At 34.8% G+C, this 21,479-nt stretch overlaps 1 protein-coding gene across 1 annotated transcript in view; it reads left to right on the top strand.

Annotated features, from left to right (window-relative positions):
* Positions 1–21,479, top strand: part of LOC117176722 — a 71,985-nt gene that overhangs the window by 44,661 nt on the left and 5,845 nt on the right. Inside the window, exons 2-3 of the mRNA XM_033366984.1 lie at positions 163–422; positions 20,858–21,284. Of these exons, the coding sequence (XP_033222875.1) occupies positions 163–422; positions 20,858–21,284 (687 nt within the window). The remainder of the gene's footprint in view (positions 1–162; positions 423–20,857; positions 21,285–21,479) is intronic.

Genomic DNA, 21,479 nt, shown 5'->3' with positions numbered 1-21,479 from the left:
GAAATAAATGCGAATAAATGATTTTGAGTACAGCTATTCTAATTTTAAACTTGGACTTAGAGACCATAGAAAATTACAAGCTTTTCAATTAAATAGTATTTTACCTCAAAATATTCTCTTAGTAAATATGTAAACATAATTTGCTTATCTTTTATGTTGCAGAGAGCACGAAATTGACGTCAGTGAAGAGAAAACGAGTGGAGGTTAGTGCAAAAGAGACATTGTCTTCAATAAAATCTGTCAGCGAACTTTCTGCAGAAGAACGAGAAGACGCCGAATCAGACAGGAAGAAAAAGAAAGCGCGAACGACTTTCACGGGACGACAAATATTTGAGTTAGAAAAACAATTTGAAGTCAAAAAGTACCTGAGCTCTTCAGAGAGAGCGGATATGGCGAAACTACTCAATGTTACCGAGACGCAGGTTTGCTTTGCTATTTTTATTACGTATTTCAAACCATCACCGAAAGTAACGTAGGGATTGGCTAAGCATGGCTTTCACGCTTATTTTACGTTTTTTTCGTGTTTCTAATGAGTTCAGTTGTCCAAAATGATCTCAAACAGGGAAACGAAGATAAGAAAATAATAGGACAATACATTTTATTTCAAGTATCAGTGTAAATACAAAATAGTTGAATTTTCAACCAAAACAACTTTTTTGCCAGAAGAGATAAATTTTCAACCCAAAAGACGAATGTTCAACAAAAGAAAAATTAATTTTGATACATAAATTTGCATATACATTTTTGTTTGAATATTCAACAAATTACTGGCGTTTTCAACAACACAGAAAAAACTTAAGTTTCCATTGGAACCCATTTTTGGTTCCAAAGGAGCTGCAACAAAAATGAACCTCACTTGCTGAAAAAGAACCCAAAACGATAAATGAGCTCTAAATGATACCACACTTGGAGTTCGAAAGGATCTCAAATGTAATTGAGCCTATTCCTAAAGAACCTATTTTTCGCTTTACCCACTTGGACATTATTTTTAATCAATAACACATTATTTACCTTGAAGCACACATGCCATCGAACTCTGATGAACATAGCTTAATGAACATAATTAACTTATAATATTTATTACTGCAATTAAAATAGATATAATGAATTGATAAATATCATTTTCAGGTTAGGTAGCAAAATTGTAAATATAAAGGCTTATTCATATCAGTGCTCCCAATGTTGGGAACTTTTTGAACTGCGCTTGCGTCGCGCTAGCGACACAATTGGTTACTGTTGGCGGGCTGATTTTGAATAGTGTCGATATTCAAATGTGATATTTATAATAAATAATGCTTAGAAAATGCATTAACAGTAATTTCTTAATCATAAAATAAGATTTTGAAGTGACCGATAAAAATTTAATTCGATTTTAATTAAACAGACGTTGTGAACTCCGAGTTCAGAGAAAGAAAGTAGTGTTTTTAGCTCAATGATTAATCTTCTCTCTGTCGAGTTTCTAATTCTTTTTATTCACAACTATTTGACCTAAAAGAAAATCAATAAGGTTACTGAAAATAAATTGAAAATTTTGTTATTTCTAAAGTCAAAATTAAAAACGTTTCTTGGAATAAAATCACAATATTTTTTCATCTGTCACTCAAAAATTCTATTTTAGGATTAATAAATTACTTTTTAAGCATTTTCCAGTCATTATTTATTATAAATATAACATTTGAATATTTGTATAATTTAAAATGCGCGCGCTAAAAGCAACAAATCGTGTTGCTGGCGCGATGCATGCGAAGTTCAAAAAGTTCCCAAAATTGGGAGCACTGATTCATATGCAAAAAAATATTCGTCTTAAGTAATTGGTCGATAAATAATTAAAAATGTTTTAGCTAAGTAATGAATTTTCACTTACAGTCAAAAAAATCGCATTGCATTTCCAATTAAACCTTAACAAGTAAGAAGAAAAATGAATAAATATTAATATCGTTTTTGTTTGATTTGGCGACATATTCTGTAAATCGCTAACTTACCGACCCGACTTTGCAAGCGATTGGCTTGTGAATGGGCCTTGATGCTGTTGATGCTGTTCTTTTCAAGTGCGCTCTAAACCAGCGATTTCCAAACTTTTTTCGCTCTTTCTGGGGAGCGGTAGGGCCGCTACCCTCAAATTTTTTCATAATAGTTAAACCCAAGGGGTGGCACTTGACAGCCTGTGATGCGGGCATGTGCTGGTTTGTCGCGCTCGGCCTTCTCATTATAAGAAAATTAGAGCCGAGCAGGAAAAATAGAAAATTTAGTTAAATATTCATTAGCAATTTTAATAGGCAGCGTTAGATTTTCTGGACTATGACGAGAACATTAGAAAAAGAAAGAAATCGGTTAATAACTTAAAAAGTTATTGCACTTTTGTTACGCTGCAAAGTAGTCCAGTAATGTATTTTCTTGGACAAATTGAGTGAAAATATTACCCGATTTTTATGAAATTTTTTCCCATATTTCTAAAATGATATCACGAAATTGCTTCAGCTCATTTAAATTTAATTGTGTCGTACCTTCATAACTTCAGTTATTGTAACAGGTCTCAATCTCAGAACAATGAAAGGCATTCATGATAGGTCAAAAAAAATAGTCCCATGCTCACAGCGGGGACCCTGCCTTGGAGCCTCCCAAGCTACGCGGCCCGGGGTGGCATCCCCCTACCGCCGGGCAGCCACCCTACCCAGGGTAGGGTGCCAAACAAGTGCCGACGGTCGGCGGCCCGACCGCGGTCGGGGGAAGCCACCCTGGACCGGGCAGCCCCCTAGGGGGGTAGCCAGCCAGGGCCAGCTCCTCGGCAGCCCCCCCCCTCCCCGCTATGGAACCCTTTCATTTTCATGCGATTTAAGGCTGTTTCAATAACTAAAATCCTAAAGACGTGGCCCAATTCAATTCTAATTATCTGAATCATGCAAAATTACAAGAACTGTCAACTGGTATTGAAGATATTAACCGATTTTCATCAACTTTCTCTTTATTAGCTTAAAATTAGATTAGGAAATTGATTCAAATAATTAAAATTTAATTTATTAACATTTTAACACATATTAATTTTTCTCAACTGGCTCTAATTCTCTCGCGTGAAGCATGAAACCTCCCACATGACCGACAGTCAAGTTATCCCCCTTGGGTTCTAGTAGAGGAAAAAAAATGGTAGGGTGGCGGCCCTGCCCCTCCCTGAAAACTGCAAAAAAAGTTTGGGAATTGCTTCTCTAAGCGAAACTTTTTACGTATCTACAGGTATCTATTGGAGCTCAAGTTCCAAATGACACCAACTTTCATTTGAGGCGCAACATGAGTGAACCCCTAGTTTTTTTCTGTGAAAATAGTAGAACTTTTAACCAAACGAAATGAATTCCGAACCAAAATTGGAATATTAGACTCTTCAAAAACTATAAAAAAATTTTTTTAAATCAAAATTCGCTGCTGACCCTTCCCCACGTCTCCCCTGTTATCAACTCCTGCCCTCTAAAATCGGTAACGTAGTTTATGGACAGTCCCTAAGTGAATGAAATTTTGTATGTTCGTATATTAATATAATTAACTTATCTGAGAAATAAAGCACATTAGTCAACGTCAGTGAAGCGCAGGTACGACATAGGATTCATGAAAACGAGACAAGTGTGCGAGACACCCCGCATACATATCCATGTTTGATACATGCGATCCTGGCAGACGCGAGTTGCAATCATATCCCGTAATATTATTATCGGTGATATATGAGCCACGCCATTGTCGTGTCCTAGAGAATGGATGCTGGTGGGCTGGGTTTACTAATTAACATAATGTTTGTTGAAATATTCACCCTCAAACTGCAACGGAAACGTACTTCAAAGTAGCGAGTACGTAATGTCTGCGGGATCACCTCGTTATAGTGTATTAAATTAAATGACGGAATAATAAACGTCTGTGAACAAATCCTTACAGTATTCAATAATTTCTCCTAAAAGCTCTGAAACTAGTTTAAATAATGGCATTGACTAGTATTACGGAATTTTCCGTACTCTCTCAAAGTAAGCAAGTGAAATTTTTACTATTTGAGTCAGTATTTTGAATTATCATTGATGAACTAGTGAGTTTCCGACTTCGCGTGACCAGTGAAGTGAAGTGATAGATTCAAACCCATGACATAGCGCTTTATGGGGCCAAGATATGAACTTCCATTCGACCGGTACGCGCGTTTCGCCGGTTGGGTCTTTGTATTTCCCGAAAACATATTTGGGGGCTAGCTGCAATAAGAAGGTGATATAATATCTTTCGCTCATAAATGGGGATGCCACTGGCAAGTTTGCAAAGGTCAGCACAAAAATGATGGATGATAAGGACATACCAAACTATCTGACGGGCGACAACGCGTACGACCAGATGACTACTGGTACTGAGTGACCACACTGAGAAACTTTGTACTAGAAAAATTACTAAATTAGGTTACAATCGAGGGACCAAGGCAATAATTCGTATATTTTAATACAATAATCGTAAGCTATGCTATTTTTATATGAAACTTTCCTATTGATAATACGAAGTCTTAGTATTTTTTACAGTAAAATCCTAGATAGGATAAATTAGTAGAGACATAATTAAATTATATAAAAAGAGTAGAAGTAATAAGTACCTAAAATAAGATGAAAGACTAAATTTGTAAGAGGAATTGCTATTGTCTGTAGAAATATGAATTATACTACCACACTTTCTATTTTTTGTACTATGGAGTAAGACAAATTTGGAAGATCGCTCTCGAATATTAGTAAGTGACTTAGTAAGCGAGCCTAGCGTTGGACCGAGTGCAGCCGAGCCTAAACGATGTCAGCCGATCAATGCTCTACTGAAATTCCTTAAATTTATCAATCACTTGATTTGGGTTGATGTAAAAATCCTTATTATAATAAATTAGGATAATTCGAAAAGTTACAATTGAAAAACAAATTCTCCCCAGAGAGCAAAAAATAATTTTTTAACCTCGATATATTACTGTGAACAATTAATAAATAATTTAATGGAAGTCAATTTGACTGCTAGCATTTACTTGATAAGAGCGATAAATTTCTGGATCTCATTATCTAGTTTAGCCGAATGGAAAATCGCCGTGCTGCCGCGCTGGAGACCCGTGTTCGATTCCCACCAGCTTTTTACTTTAATCACATTTTTCTGTTTCAGCTTGTAATATAATATTCCTGTATGTATATAATAATGTCAAACTAAATATAATCGTGTGTACTGTACAACTGCAATTTAAATAAATATAATAGTGCGAAAGAGATCAACATCCCATAATAAATAAGTGTCTGCATTTACGTCGTATGCTCGTGTAAAGGATACGTATCGTGACCTTCAACGCGACGCGACGCATGTGGGGTTTTTTTTATTCGGCTAATCTGACTGTACCAATTTTTACTAAGTCGCTTACTAAATCAGTGCGCCGGTCTCTCTCGACGTTACTATAGTCCTTTGCAAATATTTCAATCATCTGTAGAAATAAATTTAACAATTTTTAATTTTTTTCTAATGACTTTTGTAGTTCGGCATTTAGTTACTAGTTATTACTCGGAGTAGTAAACATTACAAAAGTTCCGCTATGTCCCTCGATTGCAAACTGAAAATAGTAAAATCTAGTCTGATTTTTAGCAAATATTGCAGCAAAAGGTTTCTCCGTGCAGTAAACCTCACTAATTAAACCGTTGACGGATTTTCACTGAATCAGCCAGTAAAATCTCATTGATGATAAGTGACACAGTTTTGGCTGTTTCAACCATTAATATTTCACTAATTCATTTGAAGAGAGTATACCTACAAGTCAGCGCTCACAGTAAAAAAAGGGATCAATTTTGTTGCAGAGAATTTTGCTGCAACGATCATTTGACTCTCGAGATCATAATGATCTATCGATTTAGATCAGTTTCATCTTATTTTTTGGTTCATTTATCAAACTAAGCAAAATGGCCGCCAGTTCTTGGCGCCGGTGTATAACGAAATAACCTAAAAATTGTATGTAACTGCACGTAAGTGAGAACTACACTTAACAGGTGATATTTTCTAATGTCAGATTTAATTATTTTTTCAAATGTTCAATTACACTGCACGATTAGAAACCATAAAAAGCTTGCAAATGAGCTTAAGTACTATAAGAACGTCAGCCATCTTGGTTTGACTTTATACATCATCCCGAATCAGATCATTATGATCTCAAAAGTTGATCATTCACTACGGCCGATCAAAATGCTCTTGAATTCGGCGTCATTTTTGTAGCGTCGGCCCTGAACTAAGCTGGGAAAGGATAAGTCTTAATTGAATTAGATATTTAATTTGTTCTTTTCGTTTAATTAACATATCGCTTGATTTGAATTACTCCAAAAATACGGTAAGTCTCAACAAACTGAGTCACTGAAGTTATATGATATTTACGGGATATTGCTTTATGATTATGATGCAATCATGAAGGAATACTGAGACGGACTGCCATGGAAAACTGTTTCGAATCTATCAGGAGCAATTACCCGTAAGTACTAGGCCTGTAAGTAGCAATCACACTTTACTGTGTATGCAAGCACGGCGTTTTCTCCTCTCATGCACGGAAAAGTGCAAGTTAGACAGATTTTGAGAATAAGGTATGTTTAACAGGTTATGCGAATTTGTTTTCTTTTGCAACCGGCAAACGCATTTCGAGGTGTAAAATAAAATGAGTGTACTAGAAGTTTAGAATATATTTATTAATACATTTAGTTAAGCGAATGACTAGAGTTAATTAAGATTGCTGTAATCAAAGGAGAGTGTGATATGAAAGTGGCAAGGCCACAGCCAGAAAAAAATTTGGGGGGGGGGGCATATAGCAGAGAAAAATGAATACGGCCTTGGAAAGTGTCAAGTATAGATTGTAATTCCAATTGCACACCCTCCTTTGATTACCGCAATCTTATGTAAATTAGTAATTAACTAAATAAAGTCGGCGCCAATAGTAGGCGATCCTCACTTTGGTCGCTCGCATCTCGACGTTAAAAAGAAATCGCAGAAACACGCATTTCCACACCACTCCTTATCAATTGCACGAATTAAATAACAACTTATCAATTACTTACACATTTTCACATTTTCAATAAATTGCTGTAGAAGTACCCTTCGGAATGGCGAAGTGCAAAAGATAGTGGCAATAATGTAAGACAAAAGAGGAGAGGGCTCTTAGTGTCGCATTGATACACACCTCTATGAAAGGTGACGCTTTTAGTTATCACACGATGTTCTCGAAAGGAGATAGTAAATCGTGTTTTCCAAAGCAGCATCAATCACTCTATGCACCTCACGATGTGTGGACGAACCTTTGAGCTTTCCTACAGACAGATTATGAGTCTATGCACTAAAATGAATTGCTGGTACAATCATATTACGTGTTAGATCAGCCATCGATATGTCTATTCCAGCCATACAAATTTCTGATCTAACCCGCAATATAACTGTATCAGCAATTCATTTCTTTCAGTGTGGGAGTTGCAATCAAGAGATTTTCGGTAGTCAAACCAGATGAGCTGGTTCTCCCGGCGTCCTGCTACGCCTTTTTTGAGCTGCGTTATTCGTACATCTCTAGCCACACAGGTCCGATTGTCCAAACAAGCTAATCATTTAGAATAGCTGTAAAGATCTTATACAGCGTGTTCAGACAAGTTATTGGCCTGTAATTCTTAGGGTCCGGTAAGTTGCCCATCTTTGAGAGGAGGCCTGAGCGTCCTTTCACCAACCACTCCGGAATAGGCTCTTCTGGCTTCAGATATGAGGTGCAAATGCGTGCCGGATGTTGGTGGGTTGAAGGAAACTACTTTCACCCAGAAGTTCTTGAAACCATCAGGTCCCGGAGCGGAATAGTTCTTCCTGTCTTTTAATACTTTTTTTTACCTCCTCGGTAGTGATCCTCAGGTGATATGAGGATATTGCACGGCTCCTTGAAGCTATTTATGTTCTTTGTGTCTTCATTAAGTGGATGCTGGACTTCGTAGACTTCTCTCCAAAATGGTTCAACCTCCTCTGGTTTGGCTGGGTGTACGCCATTAACTGGAGTGACTTTTATGAGTCACTATGGGTCAGAGAAGAACTGTTCATTTTCTCTAACCCACCTCTCCCTCCACTCTAAACTTCTGCTAGCGTGGGATACACGTATTCTGTCGGTCCCTGACAGTGATATTCTTGCCAGATTTTATGTAGCCAATTTCACATTGAATGCGTGATGCATACTTTCTTGCCTATCCTATCTTTGTAGTGGGTTGCTGCATTCGTTTTTTGATCTTATGATCAGCCGTTGGTTTTATTTATGGTTTGCATCCGCGTACAATTAGTGCCCCAGAGGTAGAACTATTCGAATAACTTTCCACAAAGCGCGTCATCGGTTCAGCCAGATAACCTGAATGTTTATGGTTCTTCTGGTCCTACAGCATCGCTTTTGCTCGATTAGATGCCTGCCCGCTTCTGGTCCCGGTGTTGTCTCTCTTTCTGTTGCCTACTTATTCTAGCTACGGTAGAGTAGGCGCTCCGTTTAATGCATAGCCCCCTTTCCGGAGTTCCTCGGCACAGGTTCACAGAGGTTGATGTGAAATGTGCGAGAGCTTTGGATGTTTCTCGCACCAAACAGCATGCAGTCGCGCCATATAACCTTCTTATTTAGGGGTCATACTGATATCGTAGGACTCGAGCATGTCGTCCCGCAGTCGATTCGTCCACTTGAAAGTATTGAGCTTTTGCCGCTCCATCGCATTTACTCTGTGTTAATTGGCTCTCTCAACTATTCGTTTGATTGTTTTGAACCGGACTTACAAATATGTATGGTGTTATGATTATTGCTCCCACGAGCAGCTAGGGAAAAGGGTTCGTCCACCTTGTAGGTCCCCCATGAAGGGATAAGGCTGCATACCCTGAGAGGTCACCCGGTATCTCAGAGTCATCGTTTGAGACATATCACCCAGATGACATTCCGCCTTTATTATGCCTCCTTCAAGGGGTTAATTCCTTTCGGGGCATACCTGTATAATTGCCTGTGATACCATATTCAGCAGAAGCCTTTGGTACAGAAACCCGCTATCCACACACTGAGGACGCGATCAGGTATTTGAGTACGTGACTAGAATATTCTGCGATTTTTTAACCAGTTCCGAGTGACCAAAGTGAGGGTATCCTACTTTTGGCACCGACTTTAAAGTCGTGTTAATTATATTATACACCATTTATATACTTGTATTACTTGACATCTCGAAAAACTTTTACCGGTTGCAACTGAAAACAAACTTCCATAACCTGATAGACCTACTTTATTTTCAAAAGCTGTTTAACTCGCACTTTTTCGTGCGTGAGAGGCGGACATATCGCGCTTGTGCACTTAGTATAGAGTTATTATTTAAAGGATGGACAATTATGGTGCCGCTGCTCGTGACAAAACGCATGCAAGGAGATCGCTCTCCAAGTTAGGCATTTTTACTTCATCGCCAGCTAACTTCAAATCGTGGAGTGCTGACTGGAAAACAATGAACCAAATTCAAAGTACTAAACCCAAGTTTGTTAATATCTTTGTAAAAATTAATTTTTTCTATACATATAAGTGTATCTGGAAATTAGTTTTTATTTTAAAAGAAATATTTAATTAAGTAAGAAAATCATAATAATAATGATTTATTTTGTAAGGTATAGAATAAATAAAGTCTGGTCCCATGCATTTGATTTCATTGTTTTCACCTTAGCACTTAATGAAGTGAAAGCCTAATAAAAGTATTTTTTATAACAAACAATTCCCAACATATTTTTTTCGAAATGTAGATAAAATAATTTTTGGAAATCTTTTTCTGATGGGATTTTTTTTCAAATTTTTGCAAAAACTTCGGTAGATTATACAGAGCTCGTTTTTGAACTTGCACAATTTTTTCGTTTCGTATCAAAAATGTCCAAAAATCAGCGAAGCAAATAATGCAAAAAAAGTTCAGTATCATTAATTTTCATAACCTTTTACTCTAAAAGAATGTAGAACCCTTTATAGATTCGACCCTTATAATTTAAAAATATTTTTGTAGGAACCTGAGTAATACACATTTTTTATGCAAAATAATTATTTTTGAATACCAAATCTTAAAATTTTGCATAAAGTGCTACTACGATTATTTAGTTTTTCGCGAGAAATACGAGTATATTATGTCAGAATTATATTCGGCAGAAAAAGTTCTTGTAATGTCGTTTTTAGGTCAAAGTTTTTTAGGCTCACCGTGTAAAACGATTATAAAGGTGATTACCTTTTCATTAGAATTTAATGCCAATTTGTGTTCAGGTGTACAGAAAAATAGTGAAAATTTTATTTATTTATACGTTAATCGCTTCCTGCAGTCTTTTTCAATTGATTGACATGAAATGTTCATGAAAAATCAGTTCAAAGTGTTTTTCTCACTGTATGTCACAAGAATTTTCGATATTGTAAAATCTCCAAATTCAATCATGATATCAAACGTTAGTCCTGAAATGCAAATTGACAAAAAGGTCGAACATTCGTTAAAATTTCACGTTAATCAATTAAGTGAATGCCTTTGTATTGCGTTTTATTCATTAACAAATTATTCTAAGTTCAATAGCAATTTTCGATGTTTTGATTGCATAATCTTCATTAAAATGACGCTTAATTTCTTTTATGAGAATATTATAGTATTTATTTAATTATTAATTTTTTATGAAACATGGATGGTCATTTATTACATTATTTTATAATATGTATTTAACACTTAACATTCTAGTTATTATGACATTTTTTGTGTCAAAAACTCGATTTTTGAAGTAATTTTAAAAGTAACGGTACTTTTTCTACATTCCTGGTTCGTATCTCGCGTCATTTGGTTAAAAATTAAAATGTTCGATTTGTCAATAACCGTTTTGACGTTCAGACGAAAAGCTGTAAGTTCTATCAGAAAAAGAGTCAGGATGATCTTATAGGGTTTCTTAAAAGCAACCATTGTTTTTTTGTTCATTTTTTTAATGTTGCATACTTTGGCCGGAAAAGAGAATTCTTTTTTTTCAGACTGTTATTACGTTTAAAACAAAAACTATGCGTCTTATCGAAAAATAGTCCGAAATAAGTTTGTAGATCTTTTAAAGATGAATATTTTTTGTTTCTAATACTTTTTTCGTTTCTCACACAGTTTTTTTTTGGAAAATTAATTTTTTTATTTGTATAAAAACGTTATCATGATTAAAGCAAAAAATATTTGTCTTAGCCAAGAATGGTTTGAAGTAAATTTGTAGATCTTGCTGGGTTGTACAATTTTACTTCTTAACATTTTTTCGTATCATATTGTTTCACATAAAAATGGAATTTTTGAAAAAGCATGGTTCGATGAATAAAAAAAAGGACTGTAGGTCTAAAATGGCTTGTTAACGAACTCGTCCTTTCTTTTTAGGCCATAAAAAAGTTTTTCAAAGCTAAATCCAATCTGATCAGTTTTTCAAAAGTTATCGACGTAAAAATAGTAAAAAGTCGTAAAAATATAGACAGCTTCGTAAAAACAGTTTTTTTTTGTCTAAGGGGGTCTCAAAGAGTAAAGATTTGATGAAAACCGGCGAAGTCAAGTTTTACGACGGACTGATACCTTCTCATTAGTATCATAATGTAGAAAAATAAATGTTATTACCAGTATAAATTTTGCAAGTAAATCAATAATGAATAGATGATCATTTTCCGGTAGTGTGTTTTCTAAATTTTTCCAGTAAATAAATCTTTTTTTTTAATTTTATTAACTTCTTACTTTTCATACAAAATGACGCGTTATTTAGCAACATTACACTATTACATTCATTTCAACCCAAATTTAGTTTAGAATAATATTAGTTGTAGAACTCCTAAATAAAATAATCCTATACTGAAAATGTAGCATTTTTATCTTAGTTTGAGAGTTCTAACCAACTAGATGTGGGCCGAATTCTCACTTTTTTGCTAAACTAGGCGTAATTCTCTTTTAAAATTCGTATAAATTAGCCAGGCATTTATTTTCTTCCATTTCATGAATCATTAAGAAGATTTGGAATGTTTTTAGTTAAAATTATTTAATTCCGAGAAGTATTAATTTGAACTTGTGCAATTTACTTGATTTTGAACGTTGTGATTTAAGTAATTTATTTTGCAAAAAGGCTTGAATTTAGGAATCTTCAAATTTGCACTTGTAATAAATGTAGACAAATTAAAAACAAAAGATTGAAATGAAGAAAAATATTGAAAGGAAATGCCGCCATTCTACTCATTGCATTGGAAACTAATAAAAACTAGGTTGATTATTGCCTCCCAGCAAACTATGCCTGATTTAAATTTTCTCATCTCATATATTTTATCGTCAACTTACTTTCCTTGTGTATGAGATTCTGGGAAATTCCAAGAATTCATAGTGAATCCTAAAGAATTCTAGTTTAATTACATGTTTAACCATTTAAATCCGCAAACTATGCCAGAATAGAAAGCGAAAGATTATCTAATCTTCTTACTTTATAAATGAGCGTACGTTATTTCGGTTTCCTCCGTGTCTCTGTACTTCTCATCGCTGCAAAAGGGATTGGGATTTGACCTGGAATGGAACAATACCTTTTTGTTCCTGCGATTCCTATTGAATAATCGATGTTATGAACTATTCTCTCCGAAAGAGAAAAACATGCCGGAAGAGAAAATTCAAATCCGGTAAAATATGTCGGAAGAGAAAACGCAACGTAAAAATGATTGTAATTTACAGAAAGAAATTCAGAGAGTAAATAGTCCCAAAAATAATACAATTTTAATGTTTAGCTTTAAATTTTGTGTTTAAAGACATGGGACAATCTGTCACGTTATCAATTACTTGTCTTTACAATCGGCGGCTCTGTGATTAGAAAAAAATATATATTGTGCTGAAAAGGTGGGAAATGGTTTAAAATATATGAGGGTATGTGTTTCTGTCTCGCTTTAGTTCTTTTTATGCTTACACAGTGAAATTTGATTAATTTTTAACTGAGAATGTAACGAAGAACAGGGCTTTAGTGTCCCAGCTAATATTGAATTAATAAAATTGCATTGTTCAATCAATATAAAAGCTCAAGTAGCTTAGACAGTCGCACCCTTATATATTTTGAACCATTTCCCAAAATGTCTGCACAATATATTAATATTTGGAATTGGAAAACCCGCCGAATATAACTAATATGTAATTGGTCACGTGAAAGACTTGCATATGCCCTTAAGTTTTCTTTTAAATCTACCTACACATTCGATTTAATTTTCATCAAATTTTATATTTTATATTAAAAGAAATTCTATCTTTGATATACGCAAGGTTAAAGAAATGTTTGTTTGATTCAAACAAACCTTCTTCTCAATATCTATCATATATATTTTGTAACGGAAAAATATTATGAACAATGTGCTTTGATTAACAATCAATCAACAATATGGATATATATTATGGATATTAGATATAGTATATAGGGGTCGGGACTAGAGAACTATAATGAAAGAGTAATTTGTTAGGAAGACACGCGTGTTTAACGGTGGCACTACATAAGTGCAGGCTGCTGTAAGTAGGTGGCTGGATATCAGCGGCTATCAGAACCATTAGAGGCAATCAGAGACAATTGGTACCAGCCGGCCTGTCGCTTTGTGCTTATTATTGTGGCATGTGCGCGTAATCTGTTCCATCCTCTGGACGTCCTATCAGCGCAGCTAATTTTTTCTTGCTTCGCCTCGCGTCGAGTCGTTCGGCCCAACGATACCTGTCGAATTATTGCAGTTGAGCTATAGGAGCGCAAGGTCGGATTGTAGAAAATCTAATCAACCAACATTTCACGCCTTTGACAATTTCACACGTCACCAATTGTCAATTGTCAATTCCCCATTCCCGATTCGTTTACACCAGTTACTCCTTTATTACAATATCCTTTGTCAACATTCTTTTATTCTTTTAGGCACTTGAAATCTTTCGATTTTCATTCAAACTGAGTTAAAAGCAAATAATATTGGCTGCTCTAGAACCATAGGGCTCTCTCCGACTTTCACATCTTTTAGAATTTAATCAAATTAAGTGGATCAGGGTAAAGGCATCAATAGTGAGTCGGTTAAGGTTTATTTAAAGCTGTATTACAGCTTAATCAACTTTGAAAAATAATCAGGGATACCACGCAGTCACTTTTAGTCACTTTTTAAAATGAAAGATTACTTTAGTCTTTTTTCTTTGAATAAATTAACCCATGGATTAACTAATACTGCATTCAGGTCTATAATATATATTAGAATTTTTTAAAATTATTTTGAATTATTTTAGGATACTTTAAACGACCACACGATTCTTTTTTTTTTTAATTTGTATTTTTATTTGTATTTTTATTTGTTTTTTAAATTGTCCGTAATGGTTTAGTCATACCGAAGGGTCTGACAGGCATTTTACAATAAGGTTATATGATTTGACAGTTATTTTGTCAGCTTTTGGCTCTTGAAGCTTAAGATGCAAGGTTTTACGTTTATCTACCTGATAACGTTCTCTAGTCGATTTCACAGCCACAAAAAAAAGTGTGCGGATCTGGTAACAAGACACACGTATTCCTATGGATTTTGGGGCCCAAATTCAAATTCGGTATCAAAAATCACCCATCACGTCATGGTTGAGCCATAACCTCAAAAAATGATGAAAAATCATGCACTGAGGCAAATAAATTTCTAAATAATGCCAGTGATGCAAATTTTCACTTCAAAACCATGTCGACAACTGTGAAGGATCAATCCTTGCCTGATATCAACTTATTTAACATAACTTTACCCATCAGAAACTGACCTCACGTAAGCTGAATTAACAGAAATTTATTGAACTAAACGTAAAGCTCTGGAAGCATATTTTCCCAGTAGCAAATGTGTGCTACATCGAATGTGTCAACTCGAGCCTAACCTAGAAATAAATCTAACTTAGCCTAAGCTAACCTAACATAACCTCACGAAACAGAATTAAACTGATTGTGTTGTCCCGTTGTGTTTGCGGTACCGTTTCATTCAGGTTCGGCTTAACCTACATGCGTGTTGGGTTAAGGAAAATTTCGTTAGGTTCTGTTAAGTTAGATTCATTTCTAGGTTAAGATCGAGTTACCGTATTAAATATAGCACACATTTAAGACTGAGAACCGTACGCTTACATAGCTACACGTGTGGTTGAATTTCATTCGGTTAGGTTAGGTTAGGTTTTGTTAGGTTAGGATAGGTTAAACCTCTATGTGGGTTAAGCCGAAGCTGAATGAAACGGTACCGCAAACACAACGGGACAACACAGTGAGTTTAATTGTGTTATGCGAAGTTAAGTTAGGTTAGGTTTTTTTAGGTTAGGATAGGTTTCACCTCTTTGCAGGTTAAGCCGAAGCTGAATGAAACGGTACCGCAAATACAACGTGTAGTTCAATAAATTTCTTTTAATTCAGGTTAGGTGAGGTCAGGTTTTGTTGGGTAAAGTTATGTTAAATAAGTTGATATCAGGCAAGGATTGATCCTTCACAGTTGTCGACATGTTTTTGAAGTGAAAATTTGCACCACTGGCATTATTTTGACATTTATTTGCCTCAGTGCATGATTTTTCGTCATTTTTTGAGGTTATGGCTCAACCATGACGTGATGGGTGATTTTTGATACCGAATTTTAATTCAGCGTCTCAAAATCCATAGGAATACGTGTGTCTTCTTACCAGATGCGCACACTTTTTTTTGTGTGGCTGTGTTTTCTTGTGTACCCTACCTAACCTTACACCGTACCCTACCCGATTTTACCCTGTACCATAGCTGAATCTACCCCGTATTCTAACTGACTTTATCCCGCACCCTAGAAGACTTTAGTCCATACCCTAATCGCCTTTGCCCGGAACCCTACCTGAATTAACCCATTATCCTGTCCAACTTTACCCCGTATCCTAGACGGCTTTATCCCGTACTCAAATCGATTTGACACACACCCTAAACGAGTTTACCCCCTACCCATACCAACTTTACCCGGTACTCTAGCCGAATTTGCCCCCACCCAAGCTCACTATACCGTTAGATTTCAAGGTATTTCCAAATATTAAAAACAACTTTAAAGACTTTAGGATATATTTAAAGATTTTAAGAAATTTTCTATTTATTTCAGTGATTCGAAGCGATTTCAAAGAATTTTACAGACTTTAGTGTGTTTAAAACCTTGAAGAAATTTTCAAGTTTAAGAAATTTCAAGGAATCTCAAACGATTTTAGAGGCTTTGAAATATTATAAGGCATTTAAAATAGATTTCAATGTTTTGATGTAATTCTAAAGGATTTTAAAGATTTTAGGGTATTTTTTTGCAATTTGAAGGAATTTTCAAGAACTTTAAAAAGTTTCAAGGGATTTCAAATGATTTGAAAGGGTTTGAAATATTTTAGGGTGTTTTAAAAAAATCCAAGGAATCGATTTCACTAATTTAATGGGACTTTGAAGACTTTAAAATATTGTAGAGTATTATAAATTATTTCAAGGCTTTTTAAGAGTTTGAAAAAGTTTCAGGAAAATGAAAAGTAAGGTAAACGCACTAGTAATCGTCACCTTAAGCCAAATTGGAAATTAAAAATGCTTATAATTGCATTTAAAATTCAAATGTTATTTTCACAAAGGATTTAACCGATTAAAGTAGATACATAAAAACTTTATTTTGATTGCTTAACATGATATTTGATTGGGGTAAATTTTTATTCACGCCTAAAATTCAAATTATGCAAATGCGTCAGTTATCATCAGGCACATAACCAAGTATTAAAATGAGAAAAGTATACTAATTTGATTAAACGATATTCAATCTTACCTAAAATCATAAGTTTTATCATACGCGGCAAGAGCGAATCTCGTAATACGAAAAATACTGGCCCATCTGACGATAACTGATCCAGTGACGATTGCCAGTGCATCTACCTTATCACAGAAAAAACTGAAGTTAAATTTTATTGCGTATAAAATTTCCGGCTGTTAAAGTCTACATGCTATTTTGGGAAAGTTAATCCTACGATGGAATAAAAGGTATCGTCTGCTACGGCGTCCTTAGCAGCAATGGAAAAATGGCAAAGTATGAGTGAATCAGCGGCGTAGCCAGGGGGGAGCTGGTGGCTCAAGCCCCCTCCCCGAAACTAAGTTTTTCATTATTCAATTCCCGTTTCCCCCACTCTTTGCCTATACATAAACCTGAAGCCCCCCTCCAAATAGAACCCCCCTCCCCCCCTTAAAAAAATCCTGGCTACCCGCTGGAGTGAATTCGAGCTATAAATCGGGACACCAGATTTAAAACAACACAGAATAAACAAAAGTAAAAATTTGTTGTTGGTAAGACTTGCAACGTTTAAAAGTTGAACATATTTCGGCAAACATGTACAATCAGCAACATTAAACCCGAAGCAAAAATTTGTTCTTACTGATACTGGTTACTGTAGACGAATAAGAGTGTATTAAATACCAATCTGCAAAAAGCGCAAAACGCAACTGTCAGATGGGAATCCGCATTTCTCTCCAATTTAATAAAGTTAAACGATGATAGACAGCTGGCGTTGTAATTTTCGCTACATCTGGAATAAAAATGGAGCGATTATAAGGTAAAAGATTATCCAGACAAGGTTAAAAATCGGAAAATATCTCTGATTCATGTAAAGTTTATCTGGGAAGTTTAATTTTTGATGCGGTGAATCTTTCACCTGGAATCGATGTAAACTTCATCTATGGTTTTTTTGTCTGATTTCAAAGGATTTGAAGTATTTTCGGGAATTTAAAAGGATTTTAAAGCGTTTTAAATATTTTAGGAGATTTCAAAATAGTCTAAGACAATCTTAAGAGATTATAAATATTTCGAGGAATTTCTAAGGAATTTTATGATTTTAAGGGATATAAACAAAATTGGCGTGAAATGGCGGTCAGTAGGAATCTTTAAATTATATTGCTTTAGCCCCAGTTAGTTTTAAAGTTTCAGTGCGTCACGAGAACTCTCGCTCTAGACCAGCGATTCCCAAACTTTTTTTCAGTTTTCAGGGAGGGGCAGGGATGCCACCCTACCATTTTTTCCCCTCCACTAGAACCCAAGGGGGATACTTGACTGTGTTTCATGTGGGAGGTTGCATGCTTCACGCGAGAGAATTAGAACCGGTTGAGAAAAATTAAAATGTGTTAAAATGTTAATAAATTAAATTTTAATTAGTTGAATCAATTTCATGATCTGATTTTAAGCAAATCAAAAGAAAGTTGATGAAAATCGGTTAATATCTTCAATGCCAGTTGCCAGTTCTTGTAATTTTGCATGTACTTAAAGATATGCTTAATTACTCGAAATATTAACCGATTTTCATCAACTTTTTTTTCATTTTCTTAAAATGACATCAGGAAAATGATTCAGATAATTAGAATTAAATTGAGCTATGTCTTTAGGATTTTAGTTATTGAAACAGCCTTAATTCTCATGACAATGAAAGGGCGCTCATAGCGGGGGGGGGGGCTGCCGAGGTGCTGGGCCCGGACTGGCTTCCCGCCTAGGGGGCTGCCCGGCCACCCGATGCACCGAAATCCCTGCCGGGAAGATACGTAACTTTATCGGGAACACTCATGAAATCTGTTTCAAGTACTGCGCCATAACTTTTCGAGGCAGCCTCGTGGGAAGTTACAAGAAATCTACAGTTAGTCCGAGGGAGATCTCTAGGAAGTCTTCGTTATCCCGGTAGCAGTCACTGTTAGCCTGACTTCCTGATTTCTAAATGACCAGCCCCTCGTTGTAAAAAATTTCATGAAATTGCGGAAGATGTTCAAAGATTTTACAGGACCTATAACGTTTTAAACTGGTTTAAAAGATTCCAAGGGATTATATATTTTTCCGAGGTTTTTAATTATTTTGAGTAATTTTAAAAGTTCTCAAGGTGTAAGATTTCATTACATTTTACAGGATTTTATAATATATACCTGGAATCTTAGGCATTTCTTCTTCTCTTAGGCATTTCTATTTCAGAAATTTCATTATATTCTGTTGAATTCCCTTGAATTTTTCGGAACTCATTTTAATCTTACTGAATTCAATGAATTCCTTCATATTTTTTTAATGTTTTCAATTCACTTGAATTTTTATAAATGTCATCGGTTTCTTCTCATTTTCCTTAAATTTCTCTAAGTTCACTCTAATTTTATTTAAATCAATGTAACTTATGATTTTTCCCATTCGATTTGAATTATTTTTAAGTCTTATGAATTTATCCTAAATTCGTTAAAATTCACCTGGAATTCTTATAAATTCCATTTAATTCTTCTATGATAAAATAGCATATTATGCACCTATAGGGGGAGAAGAAGGACTTTTTCGGCGAGTGCATGTTTACAGTACGAGTTGTAGGCGCTTACGATATTTTTTATAACAAGTGAATGATTTCTGACATTCCTTGAAATTCAATCATGAATTCAGGCCATATTAGATTTCGAATAAAGGAAGTGTGATTAATTGTAATTTTAAGAGCAATTTTTGGTAATTCACCATAAATTGCCCAAAATTCAATTTACAAAAGTCTAAATTTCGGGAAATTTATTTAAATTTTCGGTCATTCATTGTAATTTTACAGGTAAATATGGAAAATTACCATAAACTACCCAAAATTCGATTTTAGGCATTTTTATAAATTGCCGGAAATTTATGAACTCTTTGGTAATTTATTGTGATATTGAAGGTAATTTATGATAATTATTCATTAATTGTCCAAAATTCTATCCAAAAATGTTTATAAAGTTTCGGGAATTTTTAGTAATTTTCGGTCATTTATGGTAATTTTATAGGTAAATATAGCAAATTACCATAGACTACCCAAAATTGCATTTTAAACATTTTTATAAATTTCTGGACATTTTGGGTAATTTATGGTAATATTATAGGTAATTTATGGTAATATTACATGTAATTTATGGTAACTTATCATAAATTGCCTAAAAGTCATTTTAAAAATGTCTAAATTTATGAAAATTTTCGGTCATTTATGGTAATTTTACAGGTTCAATTGCAATTAACTACCCAAATTTAAATTTTTAACATTTTTTTAAATTTCGGGAAATGTATGAAATTTATTTGTAATTGATGGTAAATTATCGTCAATTACGGTAGTTTCATTAATTATATACGGTAACTGATTAATGGACTGTTTATCATAAAATGCGAGCTCATAGATGTATAATTTTCATTAGTCACATATGTATGTGGTCACTTTTTACTCCCTTGGGAGTAAAGCCGTACAGGCTTCAAAAAGGACTGAAATCATGCATGTGTCATAAAAAGTATATTAGTCCCATTATTCAGGCACATTAGTGACTGTTTGGGTGATAAATATATAATCAGATAAATAAATAGTCACTTTTGCTCACCTTTTTCAAATGTAACTTATAAGTTAGCTTGTAGAAGCTCTGAGAATACAATAAATTAAAACAGTTATGAGATTAGAATTTTGGTCTTTATATAATGTTAATAGCTAGGAAAAATATAACAATCAGTCAGAGAAAAGTCGAGAAATTTTGAATATGTTTGATATGTCAAGAATTAATATAAAAATGTAGGATATTTGAATCAGATAAAAATCGAACTCAAAACCCTTTTTTTTAACATCCAATAATCAAGTTGAAGTAAAGAATTCCTGAAAATAAAATCCAGAATCTAACGACCAAATTTGGACGACCACAAACACGTGGTTGTCCAAATTTGGTCGTTAGATTCTGGATTTTATTTTCAGGAATTCTTTACAAGAATTAATATTTTCACTTTTTTATTTAATATTCTTAGATGATAAGAGCGACACAATATTGGTGCCATGCCCCTATACATTAGAAAGATGGCGACAGAATTTTGAGTGACTCTAATCTGATTTTCCAGGTGAAGATTTGGTTCCAGAATCGAAGAACAAAATGGAAAAAACAGGACAACATCAGCAACGCAGAGGCAGCAGAACACAAGAACCAAAACAACCCAAAAACAACTCCGGTGAAGTCGAAGCATTCTGGAACTGGTGTCAAAGAAGTTGATCCTCTCAGACCCTCAGTGGATTGCAGTTCTGACTCAAATAATTCCTTGTTGATCAGTGATGTATCGGTTTCGGACAGTGATGCAGCCACTCAGAAATTATTATTGGTTCCGACTGGTCCAGAAAGATCAATGCACCTCTCACCAAATTTGGGTATCATCTCTACCGAAAGTCATAATATCAAAAATCAGAGAGCTATATCTCCCGACTCAGTTTACATATCTACGGATTATGATACTGATTTGAAGTTGATTGGTGAAGATCGACTCAACAATTCTGGTAATTTATCAATATTCTGTTTATTATTTCAGCGCCTTAAGTCAAAATTTGTACTAGAAAAAGGTGAACAATTTTTGTAGAGTACCAGAGAAAATTACACCATTAAGCCATTTCCCTTTCGGGGTAGGCGTGACTCACTCGGCAGGGGAAAGGAGTAGTGTGTGGATGGGATAGGGATTTTTCAGATTGATCCAG

The sequence above is a fragment of the Belonocnema kinseyi genome, chromosome 7 (genome assembly GCF_010883055.1).
Source record: "Belonocnema kinseyi isolate 2016_QV_RU_SX_M_011 chromosome 7, B_treatae_v1, whole genome shotgun sequence".
Classification (NCBI taxonomy): Eukaryota; Metazoa; Arthropoda; class Insecta; order Hymenoptera; family Cynipidae; genus Belonocnema; species Belonocnema kinseyi.
Note: the sequence above shows the minus strand (reverse complement) of the source record. Positions and strands in the feature narration are given on the sequence as shown.